Genomic DNA, 22426 nt, shown 5'->3' with positions numbered 1-22426 from the left:
TGTGTGTTCCTTCCTGGCAAAGCTGGCTGCTTCCTCAGGAATTGACGCAGTACTTGCCAGTTGGCAGCTACGGTGTCAAGTTCATTGATTATGAGCTCAGTAAAAGGGACAGTCTCTGGTCAGGCCAGCTGAAGTCCCACCCTGGGAGAGCGTGCTCTGCCCTTGCTATTCTCAGTCAAGACTCTGGTATCAGCTGCCGGTTCGGGGCTTCCCAGCCATGAGCTAGATGTTGTAAAGCAATAGAAAAGCATTTTATCTAGTAGAACAGCCATGAGCTAGACGTTGTACAGCATTAGAAAAGCATTTTATCTAGTAGAACATTTATTGGAATAATCTAGTCTTTGTGTGACCCCCTATGTATATAATAACAGTGATATTCCTTAGGAATCAGTGAAACACCATATGTGTGGCCCTAGGGACAATTCAAGCTTAGCTATTTCTCAATTACAAGCCCAAGTAACAAGCATTCAACACGCTCATTTAAAATTGCTTCCTGCCTCACTAACTATGTCAGGAATGGCGGCTGGATTAAGATCCCTGAACCCTGTACGTGGACTGAGAGTTGGGGAGGGCTCTTCTAGGAGGTGCACTAACGATCTGTTCCTGTCTGTTTTGTATGTGTTTAGTCCTCAGATGCAGGCAACAAACCCTCTGCGGATTAAAACAACAAGAAACCAACTGAGCTGCATTAATTGCTTGGCAAAAACAAAAAGGGGAAAGTGTGGAGAAATGGCCAGAGGTTAAATAGTTTCCATAACGGGCCAGAGGTGAAAATGTTTCCAAGAAACAAATGCGGGCGTGGCCCTTGAACATCAGGCCCTTTGGAGAAGCAGCCCTGTCCTGATCAACCGGTGATAGTTTGCAGAAAGGAACATTTGACCCTGCACCCCATGGGGAAAATGTGGGCACGATTGCTCTGACAAAGTGTTACCTAAAGAGTAAAAACTGTAGCTATACTCCCATCCCTGAAACATTCAGTAACTATGATGTGGATGCTTGGGTCAAGGCTCCCAGTCCTTGAGACTCTGAGTCCCCTGTTCCCATCTTTTACTAATTCTTGTGTCTTTTTTGTAAGTTCTGCAGCACCTCCTGTTCGAGTTGTTCCTTTGTTGAGCTGGTCTCAACAAACAACAAAAAGATAAGTAGCTCAACTTGAAATTGGGCAGAGGACTTGAATAAACATTTCCCCAAGGAAGATAAGCAAATATCCAATAAGCTCAGGAAAGGGTACTCAACTGTCACTGATCATCAAGGAAATGCAAGTCAAGACCACAAGAGTGCCACATCACACCCTGTCACACACACATCGTTCTATTAAAAGAGTTGAGAACTACTGTTGTCAAGGATGCAGATAAATTGGAACCTTTATACACTCAGAACCTTTATACACACCTTTATACACACTCAGAACCTTTATACACACAGAAGAGGTGACCGCGTCAGGTTTGGAGCGGAGCAGGGTGGAAACTGGGCTCTGAGAGCGACAAGTTAGTGAGCAAACGAGCCGGGCGCCCCCAGGCCTCCCCGGGGTGTGCGTGTGCGTGCTCTCCCGAGTTGTGTGCCGCCTGCTCGCCGTGTGCGCTCCTTGTCTGGTGTAAGGCCTGCAGGTGCCCCCGGTCTGGCATGCAGCCTCAGCAGCTGCGCCTGGTGGCCCTGCCCGCCCCTGGCCTCTGGTTCTCCTGACGCCACTGCAGGACACAGTCGAGGCCACTCCCGACCTGGTAACGGCCCACCCAGCTTCGGATCCCACCTGGCCCTCGGGCCGGGTGAGGGGCCCCGGGCTCACCTGTTCATAAGGACCGACCGCAGGTGAGGCCAGCGGGAGGTGAGCAAGGACCCAGGGGGCGTGTCCACGGCCTCTGTAGAGGAAAGCAGACCTTCCTCCCGGGGCTGGCCACCGCTGAGAGGCACACGGGAAATGTCAGGTTTGGGGGCCACTACTCACCTCCGTGCTGCAACCAGAAGCAGCCAAAGGCAGTGCATGCTGTGAGCGAGCATGGCTGTGCTCCCCTAAAACTTCATGTACAAAGACAGGTGGTGGGAGGCAAGAAGCATGGTGACGGGCGTGGGGGCAGCGGGCTGGGGGCGGGCCGGGGGGTGCGGGCGGGGTGTGGGGCAGTTGGTTGGGCGCGGGACCAGGGGGCGTGGGGCGGGGTGTGGGCTGGGCGCGGGGGCGTGGGGCGGGGTACGGGGCAGCTGGCTGGGCGCGGGGCTGGGGGGCGGGGTGCGGGGCAGCGGGCTGGGCATGGGGGCCTGGGGACACGGGGTAGCTGGCTGGGCGTGGGGCCGGGGGGCGTGGGGCAGGGTGAGGGCTGGGCGCGGGGCCGGGGGGCACAGGGCAGCGGGCTAGGTGCGGGGCCGGGGGGCGTGGGGCGGGGTGCGGGCTAGGCGCGGGGCCGGGGGGCGCGGGCGGGGTCAGGGCTGGGCGCGGGGCTGGGGGGCATGGGGCAGGGTGAGGGCTGGGCCCGGGGCCGGGGGGCACAGGGCAGCGGGCTGGGTGCGGGGCCTGGGGCGGCAGCTCACCTGGCCCCGCGTGCTTCTTGGCTCGTGGCCCTGCGCTGGAGCTGCTGCAGAGGCCCTTGGCCCCGCGCCCACCCTGGCTGGGAGGCCCACGCGGCAGGCGCTTTCCCCTCCGCAGCCACCGCCGCCCTGGGCCCCCCGCAGACCCGCCCCAGCGCCCCAAGGACGCAGGCCAGGACGGCCTGGGAGGTGACTTCCCCACGAGGGCCCCGCCCCTGTGCCATCCCCGTGCCTGGGCGACCCCTCCCACCCAGGAGGAAGTCCGTCCTGAGGCTCAGGTACGCAGGGCCACCACCCGGACAAGTGCCAATGGTTCAACAGACGAGACGTCTACGCCAAAGGGGTCGTCTGGAAGGTTCCCTGAGGAGTGTGAGGGCAGCCAGCCCCCCTTCCCTGGGCACGAGGGCCAGTGAGCACTTCTCACGGGGGTGGTGATCTTGAGCCTGGGGGGCTGCTTCCGGGGATGGTGCTGCCCGCTGGGAAAGGCCCCCCACCAGGAGGATGTGCCAGTGGGAGAGGACATCCCCAGGTTTGCAGGGGTGCAGTGCGTCTGGTCTTAGGAGACGCAGCACCTTTTTTACGAGAATTATGAACAGAACAGGTTACATGAGAGATCTCCGAAACAGTGAAATCCACAGAGCCGTCACGTTAGACCTCAGCAAAACCCCGCCCAGGACCAACCGCACAGCCACGTGCCTGGTGCAGGACCGCTGACCTTCGTGGCCACACATACGGCTCCACAAGACGTCGCCCGGCGAGCAGCTGCGGCACCGAGGCCCCCGGGAGGCTCTGCCAGGGAGTGCCTCTTCTCTCAGGGGGTCCCCTCCCGCCAAGGAGAGGAGGTCGGCAGGGGAGTCGCTCGCGGGAGAACACTCATACTTGGCTGCTGCCCGTCAGGCCTGGGAGAGGGAAGACCCTACCCAGAGAGAAGCTTCGCATGACGTCACGCAGGCCGTGGCAACGGCCACCGCCAAGGCCAGAGGGCGCGGGGGGATTTTAAGGAGATGCAGTGCGGCTGTCGTGGGGTAACCCCTGTGCGGGCTGAATTCTCCTGGAGCTGCTGCTCCGCTGTAGAAAGCCCAAAGGCAAGAAGATGCCGGTTGGTGAGGAGGCGTGCCCGTCTACAGCAGACCCTGAGCAGGTCAGCGCAGGGCGCGCCGCCCAGGAGCTGGACGCCCGGAGCTGGACGCCCGGGAGCTGGACGCCCGGAGCTGGACGCCTGGAGCTGGCCGACAGGTTAACCAAGACTGGATCCCGGGAAGCGGACGTGGCTCAACTGATTGAGCGACCATCTACCATATGGAGGGTCCGGGGTTTGATCCCCAGGACCTCCTGACCCGTGTGGAGCTGGCCCATACACAGTGCTGCTGCATGTAAGAAGTACCGTGCCACACAGGGGTGTCCCCCATGTAGGGTAGCCCAATGCACAAGGAGTGCGCCCTGCAAGGAGAGCCGCCCCATGTGAAAAAAGTGCAGCCCACCCAGGAGTGGCGCCGCACATACAGAGAGCTGACGCAGCAAGATGACACAACAAAAAGAGACGCAGTTTCCCAGTGCTGCCAGATAATGCAAGCGGATGCACAAGAACATGCAACGAATGGACATGATAGCAGACGCAGTGGAGGGGTGGGGAATAGACAAAAAATAAAATCAATCTAAAGAAAAAAGCCTAGATCCCTGTCCTTTCTCTCGAGTTCCCTGAAAATCTTATTTCGTTTCAACTCCCTGGATCAGAAAACAATGTTTGTGAGATTCATAGGAAACTTGGAAAAGAAATGTCTTGACCCAAATCAGAATGTCAAGCTAGTTCTACTTTTCAACTCTGACTCCAGCCCTAACAAGGCCAAGCAGGTGGAACTAATGAGAGATGATCCCACTAAGTATCCTCAAGGTGATACAGCTTCTGCCTATGTCGAGAATTTTCCAGAGCACTGGCCTTGACGCATTCGTTAATAGTGAACGCTTGCTCTCCTGTGATGTTGACCGCAAGTTTATTACAGAATTCCTCCAGGGATGTCGTGCAGATACAGTTCTGGGACAGCAAACGTATTTTCCAATCACCTTGACCCAGTGCAACCTAAAGATTGTTTATTGTGGGAAAGGCCCCGGGGACAACCATTTTGCCCTTACAAAACCCGGCTTCTGGTGGCTCTCGGGGCTTGGCGTCGCTTGGGTTTATAAGGGCGCGCTCGTCCAGCGGGCGGCTTCCCTGTGTCCACCCGAGGCTGGGGCTCGAGGGTGTGACCATTTCAAGAGTGGGCCAGGCGGCTTTGAAGACGCCCAGAAGCCGCGCAGTCGGAGAGCCCGCTCCCACCAGCCTGTTCTGCCAGCCCCCTCTCGAGCCCAAACAGTACCAAATGTGCTCGGGGCTGGAGCAGCCACACGGGGGCCCACACAGCAGCAGACTGAGGTTTTTAATCATTAAGGCACTTTTAAATGATTAAGGAAACCGCCCACGAGCCGTGCGTGAGGCACGGCAGTGAGTGGCTCGTGCTGGCGTCACCCCGGGGTGTGGCGGTGGTGCGGGCTTGTTTTCTGTTTTGTTTGTCCCTTTCCATTAGAGATCACGATGTTCCAGGTAAAGTGGTCCATGCCGGGGCCTCGCTTTGAATATTTCAGCAGAAACCCGCACAGACGTGGGCGCGGAGGACGAGCAGCGTGGGGGCGGCGCCGAGCAGGTGGCAGGGGCGGGAAGTCAGCGTCCTGGGGTCCCTCCTTCCAGGTGAGGCTGGCCTCTCCCGCCGGGCCTCCGTCCACTTGAGGAACGCCACTTCCCCGCCTCCACCCCGACCTCCTGGCTCCCCTCCCAGGAGGAAGTCCTCGGGTCTCTTTCCACCAAGCAGGCGGTTTTGCTGTCGTGTGAAAACCTCTAGTCTGAGGAGGGGTCCGGCACCGCAGCCCCTCTCCAAATCCAGCAGGGCCGCTGCCTGTTTGGGCTTCGTTATTTTTTTCCCCAAGGTTTAAGTTGTTTACTCTCCAAACAGAATACAATTCTTCAGCTAAAACAGGAATAATGAGGCAAAATTGTTCTGAAAATACAATTAAAAGGTATTGTTCAAGGGTTTATTTTTCTAAATGAGCAATAGGCTATTTACCAATGGGCAGATCTCCAAAGCTATATAAATAAACTGGCAATCCTACCATTGTCTGAAATCTAAATGAAAAAATAATCAGGAAGGCATATTTGATCTTTGAGTTTTAAACAAACTTTCTGGTATAAGGACAGATTCATTTTACTTTTGTACCCCAAACATGTGAGCACCAAATTGTCAAAGAACACTTAATATTTAGTAAAAGAGTAAGGAATGTAAAAATCAAGGGGGGGGCTTTCTGAAAAGGAAATCTTCAGAAATCAGTTTACTGCAAATAAAACCTACTAAACAGTGAGTGCACGATCCTGATACATAGAAATACTAATAACTATCAGGTACTCCAGAAATGGCAGAGCTTGAGACAATGGCTATTAAATAAAGGTACTTGAGATAGAAAGGAGAAAACACAACAGTAGTTATAGAACGAAATAACCATCTCCATCCACATAACACAGGAAGGATGAAGAGGACAAAATTTCAAATCCTTTTTGAAATGTACTGCTGGGTCCGCGTAGGCCTCCCGGTGCCTGTGAACGGGCGCTCACCTTCAGCTTCCCCCGCTCCTCTGCCTCCATACCTGCAGGCCCACAGGAAGCACAGTGTGGGAAACAGTCCACTGTGGAAAGCTCTCCTAAGATGACACACAACCACGGCCACATCTCCTTACTTTACAACTGAAACCCAAAATGGCCTTTTGGTTTTTAAATGAAAATTGTTGTAAAAAAGACAAAAGGTAGAATCTGTGCAATGTTACGTCACAAGTGAACGTTCGCCAGTGTCACAGTGTTCGGTTATGAGAATACTTTGCAGGAGCATCCACCATTTTCTGCCATAGGACTATAGCAAAGGATTGAAAAGAAAATGTAAAAAAAAGTCTAGTCCATCAGTGAAAGTCGAGTCCTCTTTACCTAATTCAGACAAGACCCACAGACTGCTTTGCTGTGTCTTCTCTTTCTGATGCCAGGCACGCGGTCTAAAAACCCCGTGTGTTTTGAGTCCTCGTTGGTGGGGGTTTCACGGGCGCTCAACCTTCTCCCTCGTGGGTCCTGTAAGCCAGCTGCTCAGCCTAGAGGTTTGGCCAGGTTCACGCGCGAGTTTGTTTTCTCGAGAAGCTTCGGTGGAGCTGCGTGCTTTCTGTTGCCTCACTCCAGCGGCCAGGAAGTCGGGCCGTCCCTCTCTGCGAGGTGGGCTCCCGTGTCCTCGGCCTCACCTCGGGGTTCCAGAGCCCTTGCCACCCACTGCCGGCGGGGTCTCATGGCCGTCGATGGCACTGCCCACCCTGAAGGGCAGCAGGGCTTGCCGCGTCGGAGGTTTTCCGAGCTGCCTTTCCTTTACCTTTACGAGCTGAACTTCTCTAAAGAGGTGTGTCCCCTCCAGGACGTGGGACCCCAGGGACAAGGGCTGGGACGAGGCTTGGCTGACGTTTTTTTTTCCCCCTTCTTTATTTTTTTAAAATGTTACATTAAAAAAACATGAGGTCCCCATATACCCCCCACCCTCCTCACCCCACTCCTCCCACATCAACAACCTCTTTCATTCTCGTGGGACATTCATTGAATTTGGTGAGTACATTTTGGAGCACTGCTGCACCACATGGATAGTGGTTTACAATATAGTTTACACTCTCCCCAAGTCCACCCAGTGGGCCATGGCAGGACACATAATGTCCTGCATTTGTCCCTGCAGTACCACCCAGGACAACTCCAAGTCCTGAAAATGCCCCCACATCATATTTCTTCTTCCCTCTCCCTGCCCTCAGCAGCCACCATGGCCACTTCCTCCACATCAATGCTACAAATTCTTCCATTACTAATCACAGTAGTTCCATAGTAGAATATCAGTAAGTCCACTCTAGTCCACACTCTATTCCTCCATCCTGTGGGATGTCCACTCCACCTCTATGTTGGCTCCCTGGTGATGGCTCTGGAGTTCAGGGCATGTCAGTTGTCCCTACTTTGGAGTTTGTGCTCCTGAGTGTGATGGAGCTGGACTCAGATGTGACCTTTCTACGCATGCCTCTTCTGTCACTTTTACTGGACCTGTGGTTGGCGCTGGGGTTGGTGTATACTCAAGAGACCTGAATCTCTGAACTGTCCATGTGACAGCCAGGCCCTGAGCCTCAGCAGACTTGCAACTCCTACCGTCTGGTTTATTGGACTTACCTGGGCCAGCTGACAGGGAGGTGAAGAACGGCTGCTGGTTTTAAGAACAGCCAGGGGGCGGCCCGCTCCCTCCTTCACCGGCATGGTTGTGCTTTTGGTCTTGGGTCTTGGTGTATTGGGTGTGTTTCAATCTCTTGCTGCTCGGCTTGTCCTTTTGTTGGCCATGGAGTCCCCTGTGTGCTTTAGTTTAGCCGTAGCTCTGGTCTTTGGGGGCTCCCTTGCTTTCTGCTGCACTGCCCCTGCCCTGCAGTCAGCGCTTTCACCAAGGAGCTCTGGTTCCTACAGTGGGAAATGGTATTGAAGACCAGAATCTGGGCTCCTGGGTGCTCACTGCTACTGAGTATTACTTCTAGATCTTTCCATTGGATAGAACTAGGACATAACCTGGTCAGTGAAAAACAAACCATAAATTCTTAACATTTTCAGTTCAAATGTAAGATAAGGGTTTTGCTGTAACTTATTTGATTTTTACATGTTTTTCTTCATCTACTAAAAGTGTTCAGAGGCGGCGGACTTGGTCCAGTGGTTAGGGCGTCCGCCTACCACATGGGAGGTCCGCGGTTCAAACCCCGGGCCTCCTTGACTCGTGTGGAGCTGGCCCATGCGCCGGGCACCCCCAAACCCGTTCAGGTGCTTCAGCAGGGGCAAGGCAGGCCCCTGGTTCGATGCTGAGCACAAAACTGAGCTGCTTCTAACAATAATTTTATTGATACATACTAGTAAAGCATAAATCCACCCAAAGTGTACAGTCAGTGGTATTTAGAAGAATCACATAGGTGTGCATTAATCACTGCAGTCATTACTAGAGCATTTTCACTATTCTAATAATAATAATAACAAAAACAGACCAAAAAACTCATCACCTCTCATAGCTGCTATTCTCTTTCAGACTCTCTAGTTTATTTTTGTTTATATTATGTAAAACCAGTCTTAGACATGCAATAGCACCCCATTTGTATTTTACATGAGGTTTTCCTATCTCATATAATCCCACGTTACATTTTTTAAAAAAGATTTATTTATTTCTCTCCCCTGCCCCCCCTCCCCCGCCAGTTGTCTGCTCTCTGTATCCAGTGTATCTGGTGTTTTCTGTGTCTGCTTGCATTCTTGTCAGCGGCACCGGGAATCTGTGTTGCCTTGGTTGTGTCTTCTTGCTGCATCAATCTCCATGTGTGCAGCGCCACTCCTGGGCAAGCTGTGCTTTTCTCGCATGGGGTGGCTCTCCTTATGGGGCACACTCCTTGCGTGTGGGGCTCCCCTACACAGGGACACCCGTGTGGCAAGGCACTCCTTGTGCACGTCAGCACTGCGTGTGGGCCAGCTCACCAAGCTGGTCAGGAGGCCCTGGGTTTGAATCCTGGACCATTTGTGGTAGGCAGATGCCCTATCAGTTGAGCCAAATCCGCTTCCCCTTTGTTACATTTTTTAGCTTTCCTTTTAGTAATCTACATGTCCTTAGACTTCCCTTTCAATCACCATCACACCCAAATACTGGCTCTGCTAAAGTCTGAGCTGCCACTGGCTTTTGTTGCCCCAGCATTGCCAGTTTTATCTGTCACTGCAAAGTGTTGGGAAGCAGTTGCATCTTCCCACTTTCCCCACCCTCAGAAGTCGCTGCATTGGGCTCTGTGTTCCCTCTCACTCCTGCTTGGAAAGTCTTCGGGGTTCGTCTGTTCTACAATCTCTTGTCAAACACAGCCAAGCGCCACCGACAGGCAAGGCTCGCGTCGTGTTTCTGGCATCGTCTCCTGCGACCATGAGTGTTTAGGAAGGTCCTCTGTCGGCGGAGGCCTTGTCAGTACATCCCCGTGGCCGCCGTCCATCCAGCTTGGGTGTCGGCGTCCTGGCTGCCCCCAGCTCTAAGCCAGGGCACGTATTTTAGCCTTTTAATTTCAGCAGCCACGCATTCCCCCACTCCTCCGGGTAGACTGGCGTGTGCCTTCAGCGCCCTCCACGGCCCGGCCTCGTGCACCGGAAGGCGTGGTCTGATGTCCTGGCCGTGGGAATTTCCTTGCCTGTGGAGGGAGAGTGAGCCAAACACCTGGGGACCCGGGGCAGGCTCCGCAGTCAGGGCGCTGCTCCCAGAGGATGCGGGCGTGGGCCTCCTGGGCGCGTCCACGACGGGAGCTGGGCGGGAATGGCTTTGGAAGTCACGCGTGTCCCTTCGAGCTGGAAGCTTCCGAGCCTGAGCTGCCACATGTGCAGGGGCCTGGAGCAGCAGGGGGAGCGGACGCTTCTCAGACGCCACCAAGGTCCTGGGGGTGTTACCACCGCAGCTCTGTTGGAAAGAAAGCTGCACCTGAAAGAGAACAAAAGCTCACTGGGTCAGGAGAAAAGAATTTCATTAATGACCTCGTAAGACCGGCGCCAGACCTGGTAAAATGGCAGGCGCGCCAAACAGCAGGAAACACGGACCTCCGTCCCCTAAACACAGCCAGGCCCTCCCCTGCTCCCCGCTGATTGGTACCTCAGGGGTTACAGCCTACGGGAGGCTTAACCAAGTGCTGGGGTTCCCGCTCGCAGTCCCGCTCCTCTTCCCTACACCCCGCGGGCTGGGCGGATGGGCTGGGCGGATGGGCGCTGCTTTCACTCCCGCGCTTTTCAAATTTGGCTCCGTTTTACTATTGGCCTCGCCCCCGGCACTCACCCATTGGCCCTTCTTGCTTTAGTCCTGCCCCCCGGAACTCACCATTGGCCCTTCTCGCTTTGGCCCTGCCCCTGGCACTCACCATTGGCCCTTCTCGCTTTGGCCCTGCCCCTGGCACTCACCATTGGCCCTTCTCGCTTTGGCCCCGCCCCTGGCACGCACCATTGGCCCTTCTCGCTTTGGCCCCGCCCCTGGCACTCACCATTGGCCCTTCTCGCTCTGGCCCTGCCCCTGGCACTCACCATTGGCCCTTCTCGCTCTGGCCCTGCCCCTGGCACTCACCATTGGCCCTTCTCGCTTTGGCCCCGCCCCTGGCACTCACCATTGGCCCTTCTCGCTCTGGCCCTGCCCCTGGCACTCACCATTGGCCCTTCTCGCTTTGGCCCCGCCCCTGGCACTCACCATTGGCCCTTCTCGCTCTGGCCCTGCCCCTGGCACTCACCATTGGCCCTTCTTGCTCTGGCCCTGCCCCTGGCACTCACCATTGGCCCTTCTCGCTTTGGCCCCGCCCCTGGCACTCACCATTGGCCCTTCTCACTTTGGCCCGCCCCTGGCACTCACCATTGGCCCTTCTCGCTTTGGCCCCGCCCCTGGCACTCACCATTGGCCCTTCTCGCTTTGGCCCCGCCCCTGGCACTCACCATTGGCCCTTCTCGCTCTGGCCCTGCCCCTGGCACTCACCATTGGCCCTTCTCGCTTTGGCCCCGCCCCTGGCACTCACCATTGGCCCTTCTCGCTCTGGCCCTGCCCCTGGCACTCACCATTGGCCCTTCTTGCTCTGGCCCTGCCCCTGGCACTCACCATTGGCCCTTCTCGCTTTGGCCCCGCCCCTGGCACTCACCATTGGCCCTTCTCACTTTGGCCCGCCCCTGGCACTCACCATTGGCCCTTCTCGCTTTGGCCCCGCCCCTGGCACTCACCATTGGCCCTTCTCGCTTTGGCCCCGCCCCTGGCACTCACCATGGGCCCCCCTCGTTTTCACTCCACTTTTCAAATTCCCCCTGGACTGTCCCGCTCTGGCTTCCCCTTGGTGAAAACTAAGCTTAACCCTTTCCTGCATCCTGGAGAATGAAGTGGTTTTCATACATTTTTTACAAAGTCCACTGTAGGGACAAGTGCCTCTCCTCCAGGGGGTTTTGGTGGTCACTTGCTGGCTGTGGGTTCAGGGTGAGAGTTTTCTGGTAGCTCTTTTGTGTGGGTTAGGTTAGGGTTAGGTTAGGGTTAGGTTAGGGTTAGGTTAGGGTTAGGGTCTGGTTAGGGTTAGGGTCTGGTTAGCACCTGCACTAACCACCCCCCGCCCCCCCATGCTGGGCCCTGCAGCCTCCATCTTAGGGCCCAGCAAAGGGACACTGAGGACGGCCGGTGGTGCAGACAGAAGATGCCCCGGGTTTCTACGTGAGAAACCAGCCGCGCACCGCGCTTGGTGGGTGTGGAGAACAGCGGCCTCCAAGACGTGCCTGTCCCAGCTCCCAGAACCTGGAACGTGGTCCCCCTGTGTAGGCGGCTGTGTCCACGTGCATGTGGTCCCCCTTTGGGGGCGACTGTGTCCACGTGCTTGTGGCCCCCTTTGGAGACCACTGTGTCCACCTTTGCCACGGTCCCCCTTTGGTGGCAGCTGTGTCCACCTCTGCTGTGGTCCCCCTTTGGTGGCAGCTGTGTCCACGTGCACCGTGGCTCCCCTTTGGTGGTGGCTGTGTCCACGTGCTTGTGGCCCCCTTTGGAGACCGCTGTGTCCATCTCTGCCGTGGTCCCCCTTTGGTGGCAGCCGTGTCCATGTGCACCGTGATCCCTTGGAGGCAGCCGTGTCCACGTGCATGTGGCCTCCCTTTGGTGATGGCTGTGTCCATGTCCGCCGAGGTCCCCCTTTGGAGGCGGTTGGGGTCGGAGCCGAGTTGCAGCTGAGCAGGGCTCTCTGCGGCTGGAGGGGTCAGCTGGGGCAGAACCCTCGCTCTGCAGCCGGGGCGCCCCTGCCAGCCCCGCTCAGGGCCCTAAGGCTTCTTGCGGGTCCGCAGGCAGTTGCCTAGTGGGGCAGGGCGGTGGAAGCCCAAGGTGGCTCTTCCTTGGCAGGGCGTGGAGGGAAGCACCGCTGGCGCCCCAGGGTCCCCGCCCCCGCTGGGCTCCTACCCGCGGGCTGGACAGGGGCGGGGGCGGGGGAGGGGTCAGGCCGGGGCTGGGCAAGCCTGGGCCAGGGTGGGGGCCGGGGTCGGGCCGGGGTCGGGGTGGGGCAGGGCAGGGGCGGGGTCAGGGGCGCGCGGCGGGGAGGCGGGCCCCGCGCCGAGGGGATGAAGCTCGCGCCGGGGCTGGGGGCGCCGAGCCGGCTGCGGGTGCTCGAGCCGGGGCGCCGTGGAGCCGGCGCGGGGGGCGGCCTGGGGCTGGGGGCCTCGCCGCTGCGCCGCTACCTGGACGGCGAGTTCTGGGCCCTCAAGGACGAGGTGCGTGGCTCCTGGGCGGCTGCCCGCTCTTCCGGCACAGGTAGAGCCCCGGCGGGGTCGCCCGGACAGACCCCCGCCCTCCCCGACCCCGGCCGCGCGCCCCGGGCGAGGCGTGGCGCGTGCGCGCCCCAGAGGGGTCCCCAACTTCGGCAGAGACGGACCCTGCTCCCGGCCAGCGGGCGACCCTGGCCCGCGCCAGCGAGGGGGTCCTTGGCCCGGGCCCCCAACTCCACCGGCGAGGGGCGGGACCTGGACACCGCAGCGCCGGGCCCAGTTTCCAGCCCCGGTTTCCCGAGCCCCCAAGCCCTGCCGCACCCCGGTGGGAGAGAAGGGGCAGGGGCAGGTCGGGGTGCTAAGGTGCCCTCGACAGGTGCGAGATAAGGGGCTGGAGGCGTCCCGTCGCCGGGAACAGGGGACCTGCCTGGCGCGGGGATGGGGAGCCCCTGCCCAGGGTGCATCTGGGTGCTGGCAGCTGGGGCGGACTTTGGATGACCCAGGGTCCCCTTGGGGGTACAGATGGTAGAGCGGGCAGTAGGGGCTACTTTGGCTGTTAGGTGGGCTCACAACCAGGATGTCATCCCATGTCCCTGGCAGCCCCAGAAGCGGGCAGAGGACGAGGGCAGCTGAGTGCACAGGTGGACAGAACGGCCATTGACCGGCTGGGAGGGACAGAAGGGCCAGAGCCCAGTGCTCGCGGCCCACGCCGCGCTAGTTCTCCGTGATCTGCTGCGCGGCTGGCCCCACCCCAGGCTGCCTGAGAGCCCAGGGTAGAGCCCCCCCCCCCCCCGGGTTAGCAGGCAGGACCCCCGGGGTGAGTGGGCAGCCCTTGGGGCTTGGAGTTAGTGGGTAGCCCCTGGGGTTAGTGGGCAGGACCCTGTTAAGTGCCGGTGTGTCTCCCCGGGGAAGGAACTGGCCAGCCCTATCGGCTACTCCACAACCAGTTCCTCTCTCAGGACTGAGCCTTGAGTGAAAGTCAAGTTGTTCTGGGAGAAGCAGCTGGGGTGAGTGTCCCCCTCTTTTCTCCTCATGTACTTTTGTTTTTTAAAGATGTATATTTATTTATTTATTTATTTATTTCTCCTCTCCTTGTTGTTTCTGCTCGTTGTCTGCTCTCTGTGTCTGTTCGTTGTGTGCTCGTCTTCTTTTTTAGGAGGCACAGGGAACTGAACCCGGTACTTCCCATGTGGGAGCGAGGCGCCCAATCAATTGAGCCACCTCGGTTCCCTGCTTGCTGTGTCTCTCATTGTGTTTTCCTCATTGTGTCTCTTTGCTGCGCCATCTCATTGCATCATCTTGCTGCACCAGCATGCTGTCGTGCTCGTCTTCTTTAGGAGGCAGCAGGAACTGAACCCGGGACCTCCCATGTGGTAGGCCAACTCCTTGAGCCACATCCACTTCCCGTCACATACTTTTTTAAACACAGTTCTCAAAGTGTGGTCCAGGAACCTGTGGGGGTCTCCAAGACCCTGTCAGGAGGTTCACGAGGTCAAAACTGTTTTCACATTGCTAAGGTGTTATTTGCTTTTTCAGCCTCATTCCGCCGTGAATACACAGTCGTGGTTTCCAGAGGCCGCGTGGCCTCCGGTATCCCAGCAGGTTAACTGCGGAAGTTGATGGGAGCATCCAGCCGTCTTCCTCTAAGACAGGCAGTCAGGGGAGTTGTGAAAAGTAGAACAGCGCCACTCTTTCCATGACAAATTGTTTTTGGAAAATATAGTTATTTTCATGAAAAGCATGTAGTGGGCTTATTATGTCAATTTCAAATGATGGACACACATTCACGTTTTCTGTTGTGGTTTTGAATGTGGTACCTAAACCCACATAACTGAAAGCGCTTTGAGGGGCTCGACTACACTTTAAGAGGATAACGAGGCCCTGGACCAAGGGGTGAGAGCTGCCGCCTTAGGCCTGCTCCCACCGGCCGCCCCTCAACCCGTGCCCGGCCCCCCCCCCACTCGCAGTTTAGCCTCTGGGTGTCCTCCTGACCTTCCCACTGCAGAGAATCGCAGTTTACAACGTGGAATGGAGTCCTGATACGCAGGCTTGGGGTCTGGCCCAGCAGGTCACCCTCGAGAACTGCCAACCTCCCGGGCAGCCTGGCGGCTGCTGCCCAGCAGTCCCCCCACTGACCCCTGGACCCTGGCTATGGCTGCGCTGCTGGGCTGTTGGGAGCTTAAGTGAGAAAAGATAAATTCAGTAAATTTACACTCAGTGAAACACAGAAAAAAGAAAACGCCCCCACCCAGCGCACGGCTCTCCACCCTTGCCTGCTGACGCCGTCATTTGCTCTGCAGTAGTGACACAGACAATCTCGTCCTCTCCTTTCAAGTTCATGCTGTTCTGGCAGATTTAATCTCGCCGCACGCTGCCGACAGTGGCTTCTCGGTGTCCTCACCTGCCCAGCTTGATGCTCCGTGGGAGACAGGAAATCAACTCGGCTGCCCGGAGTGGTAGGGGCTCCCGGGGCCGCGACCCCAGGCGGTGCCCGTGGACTTTGAAGTTCAAGTAGATTTACCCGGGGCCTTGGCAGTGCAGCCTTGCTCCCGGCAAGTGTGGTGGGGCGTTTGTTTGGGGTCCAGCGCCCTCAGGAACTAGCCTTCCCCCAGCCAGGGGGTGTTGCGCAGCGCCCTCTGCGCCCCGCGCTGGGCCCCCTCCTGCCGCACCTGCCGGATGGTGGCGCCACCAGGCCCTGAGGCCCGGCTCACCCCTCCCAGAGACCACCTGGGGCCTCCTCTCGCCTCGGTCCTGCGGGCTGCGAGGACGCGTGCCCCGAGCTGGTTGGGGCATAAACAGCAGGGCTCTGTTGTCTGACGGCCCCGGAGGCTGGAAGCTGGCTCTTGGCGTCAGGAGCCGTCCACGTGGCCGACAGTCCACGGTCCCTGGTGTTCCTGCCGCGGGGCGCCGTCTTCTCCTTTCCCTTCCGCCCTCCCGATCCTCCCCGTGGCTCCTCCCGTGGCCTCTCTGGCCGTGTCTGAATTTCCTCCGTTATTAAGGACTCGATGACCTGGAAGAGGCCACCTCATCCAGCGGGGCCCTGTCTTCCTAAAACAGCGTCTCCATGGGGTCTCTCGACTGCACGCCATGCCCCCACGAGGCGGCTCAAGACCAAGGGCGTGTTGAAGTTGGGGTGCCCCATGCACCCCCCACGCTCCCACTCAGGGAAGGCCCTGGGGTGCCCGTGGCAGGCGCTGATTGTTGTGACAGCAGGAAGATTCTGGGTGACCCGAGAACCTCATGCATATTAAAAAGACAAACCTGACCTGAGATGAGCTTTTACAGCATTTTCGAGGTAGTTTGCTGGCAAGCTGACGCCCTCCGAGGGGCCTGGCTGGGGAGGGGGTGTCACCCGGCAGGTGCATGGGCCCATCCCTGAGCAAAGCAGCTTAGGAAGCCCCCAGCTCGGTGGTCGAGCACCTGCTTTGCATGTATGGGGTCCCAGGTTCCATCTCTAGTAACTTCTAAAAAATAGAAAGGCCCCCAGCTCCCAGCTGGCCTCCCAGCTCCCCACCGCTCCCACCCCTGCCTTTCTCTTCACCCCGTTCGCCTTCCTTCCGGGGGCAAGGCAAATTTCCCTTCTTAACTTTTTCATATTTTTTATTTTTCCCTAAGTCTTTTTTAATATACACTATATCAGTCAGCCAAAGGCGAGCTGGTGCAAAGCTCCAGGAATTTGCTGGCTTTTATAAAGGGGTTTATTTGGGGTAGAAGCTTACAGTTACCAGGCCCTAAAGAGTCCAATTCAAGGTACCATAAGAGGTACTTTCTCACCCAAAGTCATTTGCCACGTGTTGAAGCAAGATGGCGGGCGATGTCTGCGAGGGTTCAGCCTCCTCTTCCTCTTAAGGCTCCGTGGTCCCAGCTTCTTCCAATCTTAGCTGTCGGCTGGGACAGGGCTCGTCTCTCTCCCGGGGCTTGTTTCTCTCTGGGCTCAGCTGCTTTGCCCTCTCCACAAGGTCGGCTGTAAACAGGCTCTCTCTGTTCCGGGTGTGTCTATGGAGCTCTCTCTTTCTGTGCATCTGCTTCGTGTTCTCCTCTGCGTATTCACTTCCCTGTCTTTGTTTTTTTTTGTCCTTTTTTTAAAATGTTACATTAAAAAAATATGAGGTCCCCATATACCCCCCCACCCCCGTCACCCCACTCCTCCCCCCATAACAACAACCTCCTCCATCATCATGAGACATTCACTGCATTTGGTGAATACATCTCTGAGCACCGCTGCACCTCATGGTCAATGGTCCACACCATAGCCCACACCCAGTGGGCCATGGGAGGACATACAATGTATTGTAACTGCCCCTGCAGCACCACCCAGGACAACTCCAACCCCCAAAAATGCCCCCACATCACATCTCTTCCTCCCACTCCCTACCCCCAGCAGCCACCATGGCCACTTTCTCCACATCAATGCTACATTTTCTTTGATTACTAATCATAATAGTTCATGAATAGAATATCAGTAAGTCTACTCTAATCCATACTCTATTCCTCCATCCTGTGGACCTTGGAATGGTTGTGTCCACTCCACATCTATATCAAGAGGGGGCTTAGATTCCACATGGATGCTGGATGCAAATCTCCTGCTTTCAGTTGTAGGCACTCTTGGCTCCCTGGTGTGTTGGTTGACCTTCTTCATCTCCATGTTAGCTGAGTGGGGTAAGTCCAATAAACCAGAGTGTAGGAGCTACAAGTCTCTTGCGGCTCAGGGCCTGGCTATCACATGGTCAGTCCAGAGATTCAGGTCCCCTCGGTATACACTAAACCCCAGCACCAACTACAGTTCCGGTAAAAGTAACAGGAGAGGCTTGTGGACAAAGATCACATCTGAGTCCAGCTCCATCACAGAGAAACACAAACTCCAAAGTAGGGCCAACTGACATTGCACTGAACTCCATCTGCCATGACCATAGAACCTGTGGGTCTCAGAAGAACCAATACCTGGGGTTGTATCTACTTTATCTGTCTCTGGGACTCTGCTCAGGTGTGCATAAGGGCAAACCCTCTGATAACCTCCTGGCTCTTTTTGGAGACTCATAGCCATATAAACTCATTGGTCCTTTCCATTTCCCCCTTGATTCAGGTCAAAAAGCATTTTTAACTCCTGGTATTATATGTAGACTGAGATATCCTGCTGGTCCGACTTGACCCTTTTATTCAAGGTCATTTTCTAGTTACATCATCAGCTTGTACTTGGTAGTAATCCCTCAGTGCCAGGGAGGCTTATCCCCGGGAGTCATGTCCCATGCTGGGGGGAAGGCAACATACTTACATGCCGAGTTTGGCTTTGAGACTGGCCACATTTGAGCAACATGGAGACTCTCAGGAGGTAACTCTTAGGCACCCTGCAGCTCTAGGCCTTATTATTTCAGGTGCACAGGCTCACAAGCATAGTCATTAGTATCAAGGGCTCATTGTTGGACCTTCATTCTTTTTTGGTCTTTGCCGTTCTTTTTTGTTTGTTGCTGTTCTTTTAGGGACTGTGATAGAGCTCCCCTGGCTAGAAACTCAGCACTCTCTCAGTTGTTATTTTTAATCTAACCACTATGAAAATATCCAGACATTTTTATGTACCCTGGATATATGCTCTGGAGAACTCCCTGCCAACCATGTGTCCCCTGTCAATAACATCCCACACCAGTATTCCTCCCCTGCCATTGTTGAACCTCTCTGTGATCCAAAACTTCTTCAAAAATGAAGCCCAATATATTGTCAGGTTCCATTAATAATAATGGAATACAGTGATGAGTTTAAAGGTTAGATATAGAATACATATTAATTTAGAAAAATTAAGGTAAAAATAAACTGGGGTATCAAAAAATTAAAAAATGCAAAAGCTTTGTTTTTGATGTTTTGCCTTCTATCACTACACTGTGTTGCCCTGTATGCAAATTGGCAAGGCAACTTCTTCCATCTTTTCCTCCGTGTCTACGTCCTTTCTTTTTCTTTTTCTTTTCCTAATTATTAAGCTTATCTTCACAAAAGTTTTGGATCACAGTAATTCATATATACAACATACAGTACTCCCACATATCTAACATAAAACACTTTTCCCTTCCACAGCAATAATCTTTTTATGTATTCATGCTATATTTACTGAAACTGATGTACAGATATTGAGACAATAGCTTTCAAACAAGGTAACATTTGGGTTTACATTGTGATTTATATTTTAGACTATACAGTTTTCTAAATTTTTAGTTATCTTATGTTTTACATTATGATTTACATTTTAGCCTATCAGCCCCTATATATTTTTGGTGTAATTTTACGTGTCTTATATCCATCCTTGTATAATCTTGTGGAACACTTCTATTGCCCACACAGTTACATTGGTTCCATCTATTCAATACCTCTTTCCCCTTCCCCTCAGGGCGACAGTGACAATCAATCTTCATTGCTTGAAGGGCCATGTTCAGAGATACTTGCAACAGTCTTGAGGGCTTGACATGCTCAACTGCCCTAATGCATTGGGAGCCACCATTTCTCTCGAGAGATACAGTTCCCTCTATTTGAGAACATCAGTCCTCCCCAGGATGTGGGTATACCTTCACTCTCATTGTATGGGTCTCCATCCAATGATATAACCCACTCTGGCAAAATGAGCACTCACACACTCCGTAGGGGCCTGTCCTGCGTCGGATTATCCCCTTTAAGCATCTTAAACAGGTAACCTTCCTTATTATATTTTTGAAAAAGTTTTCTCAGCATTATACTCTCAACCAAATACCTGACAATCTCCTATGTTCCCCCATCTTCCCCCCAATTTCTTGGGCCATATTACCCATCCTCCCATCCCTAGCCCCCCTCAAGCCCACAAAGCCCCACCAAAAGGTATCCCTTCCTTGTACAAATATTTACCTCCAGCTTATCATAGATTTCACCCAGGTAGGTGCCAGCTTGCAACCTTCATCTACCCCCAAAATTCCTGTAAGCCTATCATCCAGTCTCTAGCTCTCTGAGGCAGCTTGGTTTACTTATTTCATATCATTGAGGTCATGTAGTATTTGTCCTTCAATGCCTGGGTTGCTTCACTCAACATAAGGTTCTCAAGATCCATCCATGTTATCACATGTGTGTGTAGTATATTCGTTCTCAAAGCTGAGTAGTATTCCATTGTATGTATATACCACATTTTATTTATCCATTCATCTGTTGATGGACATTTGGGTTGATTCCAACTTTTGGCAATAGTGAACAATGCTGCTATGAACATTGGTGTGCATATATCAGTTTGTGTCCTTGTTTTCAGTTCTACTGGGTATATACCCAACAGTGGAATTGCTGGGTTATATGGCAAATCTATGGTTAGTTTTTTGAAAAACTGCCAAACTGTCCTCCAGAATGACTGGATCCTTCTGCATTCCCACCAGCAGTGGATGAGTGTTCCCATTCCTCCATATCCTCTCCAGTATTTGTAGTATTCTGTTGTTTTCATAGCTGCCAATCTTATGGGAGTAAGATGGTATCTCATTGTAGTTTTGATTTGCATTTCCCTAATAGCTAGAGATTTGGAGCATTTTTTTCATGTGCTTTTTAGCCATTTGTATTTCTTCTTTGGAGAAGTGTCTGTTTAAATCTTTTCCCCATTTTTTAAATGGGTTGTTTGTCTTTTTATTTTCGAGATATAGGAGTTCTTTATATATGCAGGATATAAGTTTCCTATCAGATATATGGTTACCAAATATTTTCTCCCATTGTGTAGGCTCTCTTTTCACTTTCTTGACAAACTCCTTTGAGGTGCAGAAGGCTTTAATTTTGAGGAAGTCCCATTTATCTATTTGTTCTTTTGCTGCTCGTGCTTTTGGTGTGAAGTTCATGAAGCCATTTCCTATTACAAGGTCCTGTAGATGCTTCCCTACACTGCTTTCCAAAGTCTTTATGGTCTTGGCTCTTACATTTAGGTCTTTGATCCATCTTGAGTTGATTTTTGTATAAGGTGAGAGTTGGTAATCCTCTTTCATTCTTTTACATATAGATATCCAGTTCTCCAGGCACCATTTGTTGAATAGGTCATTCTCTCCCAGTTGAGAGGGTTTGGTGGCTTTATCAAATATTATATGACTATGTATATGAGGATCTATATCAGAACTCTCAATTCGGTTCCATTGGTCTGTGTGTCTCTCCTTGCGCCAATACCATGCTGTTTTCACTACTATAGCTTTGCAGTATGTTTTGAAGTCAGGTAGTGTAATTCCTCCAATTTCATTTTTCTTTTTCAATATGTCTTTGGCTATTCGGGGCCTCTTTCCTTTCCAAATAAATTTCATAGCTAGTTTTTCTAGTTCATTAAAGACTGCTGTGTTGATTTTTATTGGGATTGCATTGAATGTGTAGATCAGTTTTGGTAAGATAGACATCTTAATATTTAGTCTTCCTATCCATGAACAGGGAATATTCTTCCATTTATTTAGGTCTTCTTTGATTTCCTTGAATAGTGTTGTGTAGTTCTCTGTATATAAGTTTTTTACATCTTTAGTTAAATTTGTTCCTAGGTATTTGATTTTTTAATTTACTATTGTAAATGGTATTTGTTTCTTGATTTCCTCCTGATCTTGCTCATTATTGGTATACAGAAACGCAACTGATTTTTGTGTATTGATCTTATAACCTGCGACTTTACTAAACTCATTTATAAGTTCTAGAAGCTTTGTTGTAGACCTCTCAGGGTTTTCTATGTATAGGATCATGTCATCTGCAAATAATGAAATTTTGACTTCTTCCTTTCCGATTTGAATGCCTTTTATATCTGGTTCTTGCCTCAGTGCTCGAGCAAGTACTTCTAAGACAATGTTAAATAGAAGAGGTGATAGTGGGCATCCTTGTCTTGTTCCTGATCTTAGAGGGAAAGATTTTAGGATTTCACCATTGTAAACGATGTTGGCTTTGGGTTTTTCATATATACTCTTTATCATGTTCAGAAAATTTCCTTGTATTCCAATCTTTTGCAGTGTTTTTATCAAGAAAGGGTGCTGTATTTTGTCAAATGCTTTTTCTGCATCTATAGATATAATCGTGTGATTTTTTCCCCTTCAATCTGTTTATATGGTGTATTACATTGATTGATTTTCTTATGTTGAACCATCCTTGCATACCCGGAATGAATCCCACTTGGTCATGGTGCATAATTCATTTAATGTGTTGTTGAATATGGTTAGCAAGTATTTTCTTGAGGATTTTTGTGTCTAGGTTCATTAGAGAAATTGGTCTGTAATTTTCCTTTCTTGTGGTGTCTTTGTTTGGCTTTGGTACAAGGATAATGTTGGCATCAAAGAATGAGTTAGGTAATGTTCCTTCTGTTTCAACTTTTTGAAGAGTTTCAGCAAGATTGGTGTTAGTTCTTTCTGGAATGTTTTGTAGAATTCACCTGTGAAGCTGTCTGGCCCTGGGCTATTCTTAGTTGGGAGGTTATTAATGACTGATTCTATGTCTTTACTTGTGATTGGTTTGTTGAGATTGTCAATTTCTTCCTTCGTCAATATAGGCTGCTTATGTATTTCTAGGAATTTGTTAATTTCCTCTGAATTGTCATTTTTGTTGGAATATAGTTTTTCAAAGTATCCTCTTATGATAGTCTTT

At 53.0% G+C, this 22426-nt stretch overlaps 1 protein-coding gene and 1 pseudogene across 1 annotated transcript in view; both read left to right on the top strand.

The window, feature by feature from the left end:
* Positions 1–4260: 4260 nt before the first annotated feature.
* On the top strand, positions 4261–4945 carry LOC111760433 (chondroitin sulfate synthase 1-like; annotated as a pseudogene).
* Positions 4946–12703: 7758 nt separating this feature from the next.
* ACOXL (acyl-CoA oxidase like) overlaps positions 12704–22426 on the top strand; it is a 48367-nt gene continuing 38644 nt past the window's right edge. Inside the window, 1 exon segment of the mRNA XM_058278024.1 lies at positions 12704–12853. Coding sequence (XP_058134007.1) covers positions 12704–12853 — 150 coding nt within the window.

Source organism: Dasypus novemcinctus, chromosome 17 (genome assembly GCF_030445035.2).
Source record: "Dasypus novemcinctus isolate mDasNov1 chromosome 17, mDasNov1.1.hap2, whole genome shotgun sequence".
Taxonomy (NCBI): Eukaryota; Metazoa; Chordata; class Mammalia; order Cingulata; family Dasypodidae; genus Dasypus; species Dasypus novemcinctus.
The sequence above is the reverse complement of the archived record's forward strand: the minus strand, read 5'-3'. Positions and strand labels throughout refer to the sequence as shown.